Genomic DNA, 8,298 nt, shown 5'->3' on the forward strand with positions numbered 1-8,298 from the left:
TTTTTGACATTTTGTGTCAGAAAGTGACCTTCTTTGACCGTGCAAGTGAGCCAAAAACACAAAAGTCGATCAATAACTCCAGCAAAATAAAACAATATGTTTCCCCACCTGCAGAGCCCGCCATCTATGTACATTAACGGGTATTTCCACTTCGTCCTCTAGCACCCTACATGCGTGTCTGCTTCTAGTCAACTCTCTCCTTGTCGCCTCTATCTGGTCTCTGAACATGAAAAACAATTATAACTGCAATCTGAATCAAAGGAATACAGCTCAATGTCAGCTCGAATACTTAGCCATTCATTATGCGCTGAAATGTGGTGAAATGAAATGAGTTTGCTGAATAAAAAAAGAGAACACTGAATTTCCACCTGGCTTTAATCAAATAACGATCAAATATCAGAGGCAGTGTAGAGGCTATGTGTAAACAGTAAACATTTTAATTCAAATTTAAAGTCATTCCAAGATAAATAAGATATTGATGCTACACTTGGGTTCTTCGAAAACAATTCAAATAAGTATTGTTTTAGAATTTGTTTCGCTTTATCGCTTTTATGATCATTTTTGAGATATTGAGAATATTGTTTATTCCTTACAAATTTGTTATAAATTATTGTACCCCGCTTGAATACGCAGTTTTCTAAATAGCTGGATTGAGTTTTGATATTGAAGAAAACTTTTTTGGACCGTTCATGTTATGTTAATTTTGGTGTAGGATATTCTATCATTTGATAAGATGGAGGTTTCTTCGAAACTAGTTTCCAAAAATGGAAAAGTAAATTTTGATCTAAGAAATGTCTGATCGGTAAAGTTTTGTTTTTAATTTTGAGATCTAGAGAACTATCATATTTCTTTCTATGAAAACAAGCTTTCACGCCCCAGCTTAACTGTTTTTCGAGTGATCTTATTAGGTTGTTGTTAATTCCATTTGGGAGAGCCGCAGAGTAATGAAGGTGGATAATGACAAGTGCATTCAGAGTCAAAACTTTGTAGTTATCTGATATTACCTCTCGTTAGGAATATAGGCTTTTTATACCACATGTCATTTTACGTAGTATACTTTTCACTTCATCTTGATATATTAACGCTGAATCTATGGATACCCCCAAGTATTTGATTGATTCAGATTTAGGAATGCAATAGTTTCCTATTTGAAGTTTTATATCAGTTGTATGGAGAGCACTAATTTGTTTTTTACAAAAAATAATGAACTCTGTTTTTGATGCAAAGCGTTAGACTATGCATTTCGTAATAATAAGACTATGCCTTTCGTAATAATTTGCATAAGACTATGCATTTCGAATAAAATAATGTAAACTGGTTACGGAAAAAGCTCCACTTAATTTTAGATAGGAAATAAACCCCCACGGATATAACCCCCTACTTGACAATATTCATGCCTTAGTGGCCTGCGGGACTTGATATAAAACTATCACAACCGAACAAATTATCACTATCAAAGTTCAAACTTGAAATTGGGGTTTATTTCTGTTGGGGTATATTTCCTATGTAAATTTATGTGGGTTTTTTTCGTGCGGGGTGGGGGGGGGGGTGGGGTTTGTTTCTGAGAATCATTCAAATTAAAAATAAGCCACAGCAATGAGTTATTTATATTGATCACAAACTTGATAGACTTAGCCCCGTCTCCCTTTTTTCGGAGCATATTTCTCTCCTGAATCAGTTCCTTCACCCTTCCCTTCATCTCCTCAGCCTCTGCTTCCCTCTCAGCGTAACTCTTCTCTCCCTTCCCCATAACTGATGTCTGCAACTTCAGTTTCTCATACAGTCCCTTCAGTTCTATGTCTCGGTTGATTATTTGTTTGTCAAGAAGGTTGCGTTCCGTTACAACCTGAAACACATTAGAATTCTCCAGGTTGAGATGCACGATACAAACCGCAGCCCTGATTAGACCGACTTGGGTCGCGCACGGGGGGGGGGGGGGGGGTAAAGGGCGGCCCAAAAATTATACCGGGTATCGCTATTACGAAAAACTGTTTATGAAATTCGCTGAAAAAAAAATTTTTTACCGGAAAAAAATTTAAAAGATTTTTACCTCAAATATTTATGTGCTTGCTGTACTGCGTTTTCAGCGCATTCTTGCATAAATTCAGCCACACTTGTCACTATATTAAGCGGTTAATTATTTAAGCTTTTCCCGATTAAATTTTTCAGCGGCTGCCTGCGCATTTCATGTTCAATTTCCACACTTTCAAAGTTATCTTACTGTCTGCAAATTAGCACAATTTTTCGTGTTTTTCAGATTGTTTATAAAATTTTAAGCTTCTTGGGCACTTTTGTAAAAAAAATTTCTATAGATGCAGCAATTGTCTTTCACATGTTCCATGCTTTCCTAACAATACTCCCTCACTTTCTCCAGTTCTCGAACAGAAATTCACCACTTTCATCACATTTCTTAACTATTTTTATGCTTTATACAGTTTCAGCAATATTCATCACATAGCTTACATATTTTCAAAACTTTGCGGACAAAAATTCTGTTCTTCCATCAATTATCTTACAAATTGTAAACACTTCCCACAAATTTGTTTGATTTTGTTGCTGAAAATTTCGAAATTCCTTTTTTGAAATGCTGAACATAAGTAAAAAAAGGTACCAAAGTTTTTAATTTCTTTGAGATACATGAAAAATTGTCAAAATACACAGAAGGTGCTGAACTTTGAAATGATGCATTTATTTAAACAATTTTCTCAAAAATTTGCTGCAATTTTTGCAGGATACGTGCCAAAAGATTTAAGGAAGGTGCAGAGAGTGCTGAATTTTTGTTCAACACATTCTCCAATTAGAAATAAATTGTCGACACATTCACCAAATTTCTTACATAGTTTTTCACATTAACAGGATTGCTTTTAAAAGTTGCGACTTTCACACACAGGTTCTTCAACCCGGGATATCAAGAACGAGAAAACAAAATTTGTAAGAGCGAAACACAGTAAATATGTAAAAAGCTATACGTGTGGGCCTCTATACGTCTGTATAGTTCTAATTCCTAGTTTTTTCTGCAAAGTTCACGCTTTTGCGTGCAAAAACTTCAGCACAAAATAAATTGATTTTAACATAACTTACATTTTACTTAAATGTGCTCAGATATAGTCCAGGTGACACAAATGCTTATAGATTTTTACTTCAAAGGCATTTTCCCATAAGTTACCCTGAGCTTAATTAGGGGGGGGGGGTCTAGGATATAAAACCGCCCCGAAAATAAACCCTAAATGTTTACAAAATGGTTCGTGTTAATTTGTTCCGTTGTGATATAGTTTCATATCAAGTCACAAGAGCCGCTAATATGGTCAAATGCACAAAATTTTAACGGGCAAATGGGTGCTTATTCAATGGAGTATGTTTCCTTGGGTTGTTTCCTATCTAAAACGGGGCGAGTGTTTTGTCCGAAACCGATATAGAATGCAGTAGGGAGTAAGAGAGAAATTTTCATTTTGTGAAACAATTCTGAATCTACACTGCAAATGACACAAACACAATGCCAGAATGTACAGTGGATGAACGGGCTGTTATTACATCTTCACAGAGGACAAGCAGGCAGTTAATAGTCATGCTCAGATGAGATCCGGGGCTGACCACCCAGAGTATTTCAGTACTGAACCTGAGTATCTCCATATTATCTTGCAAAACCAGTACTGAAACAGCTTATTTACATCAAAAAAGTTGGTCATTATGCCCAGAAAAAAACAGAACAACTATTCAGACTGTTCAGAGTAATTTCAGAGTAAAAACAGTGCATTGAAATTTTCGAAAATGTTGAAATATGGTGAGCATGTCAGAAAAGCATGCAAAATGCATGCAGAATGCATGCATTTCGCTGTAACGACACGTTACCAGTTAAAACAGCTACATACATACTACATACGTACTACATACCGTGTGCATACTGCTACTTTCACTGATACTGGATATTTCGGGATCCGTCTGGGGCGCGTTCGGGGTGCGTTCGGGGAGCGTTCGGGGTGCGTTCGGGGAGCATTCGGGGTGCGTTCGCAACCAGAGCAGGTATATTCTAATAAATTAAACAGCTTTTTGATCTCAATGCCGTCAGTCTGTCAAGTGAAAAAAAAACTCAAATACACTTAGATTTTCCTGGTTCAGTGCTACTCGAATTGCGTTGTCGTGTTTCAGCAGTGAAATGCTCTGAGACCAAAAAACGGGTGAAAATATTAGAATATTATGAGAAGAATCTGCAACTCAGTACTGAACGACGGATGCAATTACATCTCAGTACTGAATCTTAGTAAAAGTGTTTAAGTTGTGAGCCGGGGTAGCCAGGACAGTACTGGAGGGATCCGAACGGTACCTTTTGTAGTTCTCCCTCTTGCTTCATTCTCTCGAATTGTATCTCCCCCATGGTGCGAATCATGCGATGGTAGTCCTCGTTTTGATTCCCACACGTCTCTTTGATCGATTTATTCAAATCTGAAAAATAGTTCAAAAATTTCTGTGGACAAAAATGTCTCTGACTTCATGAACATCTGCGTGAAACAGTGTTCTCTTGTGAACAACATCTGTGAGAGAGTGCGACAAAATTTGTGAGAAAGCTTTGCTATCCTTTTTTGAATGTAGCAGATCATTTTTTGTATGCTTGTTTTTGAGACAGTAGAAAAGATTCAATTTAAATCAGCTTCGTTATCAAAATTTTGGTCACTCAGATGGAAAGGAACAACAAACCATTCGTTAGCGGGCACTTAGAATTTTAGAGTTTTTAAAGAGTTAAATGCCTTTTGAGACAGCCCATCGAAGTTGAATATTGACGTTACACTTGCTTGATCTGTCTCTCCAAAATTTGAGTTAACGGTTTTTGGTTTGTAAATTTAGGAAATCTTTATTGTTCTTGTTTTTAAATTATAGAAAATTTTCAATGAAAATTAATATTCTCAATATTTAGCAAAACTTTTTTTTTGCCTTTTACAGTTTTTTTCGTTATACTTGATCAAAGAGTGTATACAACAACATAATGTGATCAGTCAAATAATGTTAATTCAGAAATTGAAATACACCCGCAGATCTGTATGAAAACAAAACCATCGGAATAGCATGTAAAAAGTTATACCCTATAAATTGAAACATAGATTGGAGTAACCAACGTTTGGGTCTGGAGGCTCTAAAAAAATCTCCCAATTGTGAACAATGTATTCAACAATTTTCTCACTCGCTTGCTTGTGTTAAATTTACAAAATTGACGGCATACAAATCTTTAAGTTAAACGACGGATAGCGTATAGATCAGGAGCACAATAGTAATATGCGAACCTCTTCAATTAAACAAGAAACGCGGGTAAAACCACAGTTGAAAATTTTGCAGAAAAAAACTGATATTGAGAAGTAGAGATAATTTTCAAAACTCAATTTCACAGCCTGTTTGTAAAAAACCAAGAACGATATTCCAAATTGCAGCTTGTGGATAAATATCTGGTGTTTTAGTCTAACACAAACATGATTATAAGAGAGATCACAATGTGTTTGTAGAACTGAGAAGTATGTTATAAGAGGATGACTGACAAATTCAATGAATTTTGATCAATAATTCAATCGTTAATTAGAATTTGGCAGAGCAAAAATAATTTAATTACCTTTAATTTTTTTTGTAGTTGATCGCCAGTACAATGCACAGTGATGTCAATTGTTTTATTAATTATCAGTTGAAAAATGAATCAATTCAGCGTCCTTTTGAGATTGTGTCTTTATCTTTGTGAAAAAAATGATTTTGAGAAGTTTAGAGATGTCATTTTCAACCCAACCGTTCATTTTTTAACGAAAAATCATATGCATTTTGAACAAACGGTGTTTGCATTGATTATTATATCAATTTTAAATTTATTGTTTGGCTGTTTTTTGAGGACTTCTGGGTGTTCTGAAGTGTGTTCAGAATATGTGTTCTGAAATTACAAGTTGGTTATCTCAAAAATATTATGGAGAGAAAACTGGTCGTTATGGGAACAGAAATGAAGCAAGTTTTTGCGTTAGGCCGTTTTGACGTCTACCTATTTCTTTCGAATAAACTCAATCCTTTGATATTTGAAAAAAAAACTTTTTCTATATGATTTATGATTCACAAGAAACTACTTTTTTCGAAGAGATTTCTCTTTGAACGGAAAGTTTTCATATGTGTTTTCTCAAGTGCAAGTAATGTTTTGTTTCGTGATGTGAGCAAATCTTTTTTTGAGAAAAGAGCCACTTGGTCAAAATTTAAAAAATCTATAACCACTCCAAAATATTTCAAATATTACCCAAAATCAGCGCAATCCATGGTAATTGATTCTTCCATGAAGTTTTTGTTAGAAGGTCGTAAAACAACCTAATGTAAATTTTGCATTAGATAATCTTGACATAGCTTGACAAGAACCTCTACTTGATCAACATATACATGCTAGAGAAAAGAAGTCTTGAGGAGCAAGAAAGAACATGAGATTGGGCTATAAGTGATGCTAAATTGCGAGAGCTTTCGAACAGTTGGTGTAATGGTTAGCATACTAGGCTTGCGAGTAAAAAGATTCTTGTTCGAATCCAGTACTGGTCCATTTTCACAGTAGTTGCGCCCACATAGACACCCAACAGTTTCCATGGTATAAATTTTCTGTGATAAAAAACACCGGAGAAATTCTGCCAGTTATCAGTTTGACAAATTAAAAAGCATTTTCCTTATAATTTTTAATTCGTTTGCCAGGATGTTTAAAAATAAATATGGTTTTAACTTTTAGAAGTCCTCCCAATCGTCAATTATTGCGTTTAGTTGCACTTGAAAACGGACCACTTGACCTAATCGCGTCAACAAATTACAATACATAAAAAGAAGATTTTTTAATTTCCTAATTAATTTTATCACTAAGAAACAGTTAAATTATTCAAAACACAGTTAAAGTATTAAAAAATACTCATAAATTAGAATAGACACGTAGGTGTTGATTTTTGTCTCCGAGCACTGTTGAAAAACTATCAAAATTTTGGCAGTATTTTTGTCTAACCTTGTTCATCTTGTATGATATCGTGGAGGACTTGGTTGAAGTGTTGCACAGCGTGTGCTTGTTTCTCCTCATGTCTCACAAGTCCACTCAATCGTTCCACCTCACTCTTCAGCTGGTCCACCTCCGTCAGTTTTGTTTGCATGTCCTGCTTGCCTTCCGCCATTTCCGTCTAACCAATCACAGCTCTTTAAATGAAGTAGCTAATAGGTATTGATAATTAGTTAGTCTTACAGTTGATATGGGCCAGTACAAAGGAGACGTGGAAGGGGATGAATAAGGCTGAATTCATGGAGCATGTACTATTTCTAGTAAACACTAGCTTTTATATCTCAGATAACTTTTTCTCAATATTTTGAACTAGATTCCCGATTATATTACGAATGGAAAACACCGCTATCAAGTCGCTATTATTTAACTTTGCGAGCTATGTTTCTTTTAAAACCTATTTGGGTAATATGGTCAAAAAAAATAAGTCGTTACTTCGTCGCCAAATTCACAGTTTAAAGACCAAATTTATCCGTCAAATATACAATTTGAGTAGTTTTGGTCACTATTGTATCCAATTGTATTTTTCCATTCACATTGTAGGGCACCAGAACCCGGTTCAAAGTTTGAGACAATGTAGGAATTGCAATGAACAGCTGTGAAAACGAACTATTTTTCACCCCAAAAAAATAAGGTGAAAGCGGTGAACTTCGTTTTTGCCGTTTCGACCCGTGTTTTTTTTTTCAAGATTTGCTATTTTTTTCAACTCTTTCCGTTCATGGGTTCGAAATTTGAGTTTTTATCGCGTATCTAATGTAAAAATGTTAAAGTTTATCTGGTAACTCACCATGATTTCGAACCTATTACTATTATATACGTTATGTTACGCATATGTAAAAATGTAGCTGTTTAAAAACCGAAACTTACCCTAATTTCGAGCATAGTCCTATTGGCGAGGTTGATGTCATTTCGGACAGCTTCACACATGTTCTTGAGACACTTCTCTTGGTTCTCGTCACTCAGAAGACTCTTCTGCAGAGACACTATCGAATCTTGCAGCTCCTGAACATAAAAGCAGAATTACATAATCACGCTGCAGTCTGAGTTTTTTTCCTAAAAGTTGGAACCTGTTGCAAGTATTCTTTCAGAATTTTTTCTAAGAAGAACGCTTGAAGTTCTGCAAAAAACCGTATCATAACGCTCGACTACATAATATACAGAAAAAAAACAAATTTTCCCATGGAAAAGAAAACCGACAATTTCTAGTTAAAAGTTCTCAAAAGTTGAAACCTGTTGCAAGTATTGGTGCTTTGATGTCGATTTTAGCG

General features: G+C 35.3%; 1 protein-coding gene across 1 annotated transcript in view; it reads right to left on the minus strand.

Annotated features, from left to right (window-relative positions):
* LOC142352114 (uncharacterized) overlaps nucleotides 1-8,298 on the minus strand; it is a 67,553-nt gene that overhangs the window by 24,970 nt on the left and 34,285 nt on the right. The window contains exons 11-15 of the mRNA XM_075404486.1: nucleotides 7,898-8,032; nucleotides 6,986-7,154; nucleotides 4,322-4,440; nucleotides 1,623-1,846; nucleotides 109-220 (exon numbers count right to left, since the gene is read on the minus strand). Of these exons, the coding sequence (XP_075260601.1) occupies nucleotides 109-220; nucleotides 1,623-1,846; nucleotides 4,322-4,440; nucleotides 6,986-7,154; nucleotides 7,898-8,032 (759 nt within the window). The remainder of the gene's footprint in view (nucleotides 1-108; nucleotides 221-1,622; nucleotides 1,847-4,321; nucleotides 4,441-6,985; nucleotides 7,155-7,897; nucleotides 8,033-8,298) is intronic.

Source organism: Convolutriloba macropyga, chromosome 13, assembly GCF_964194025.1.
Source record: "Convolutriloba macropyga chromosome 13, txConMacr16.3, whole genome shotgun sequence".
Classification (NCBI taxonomy): domain Eukaryota; kingdom Metazoa; phylum Xenacoelomorpha; order Acoela; family Convolutidae; genus Convolutriloba; species Convolutriloba macropyga.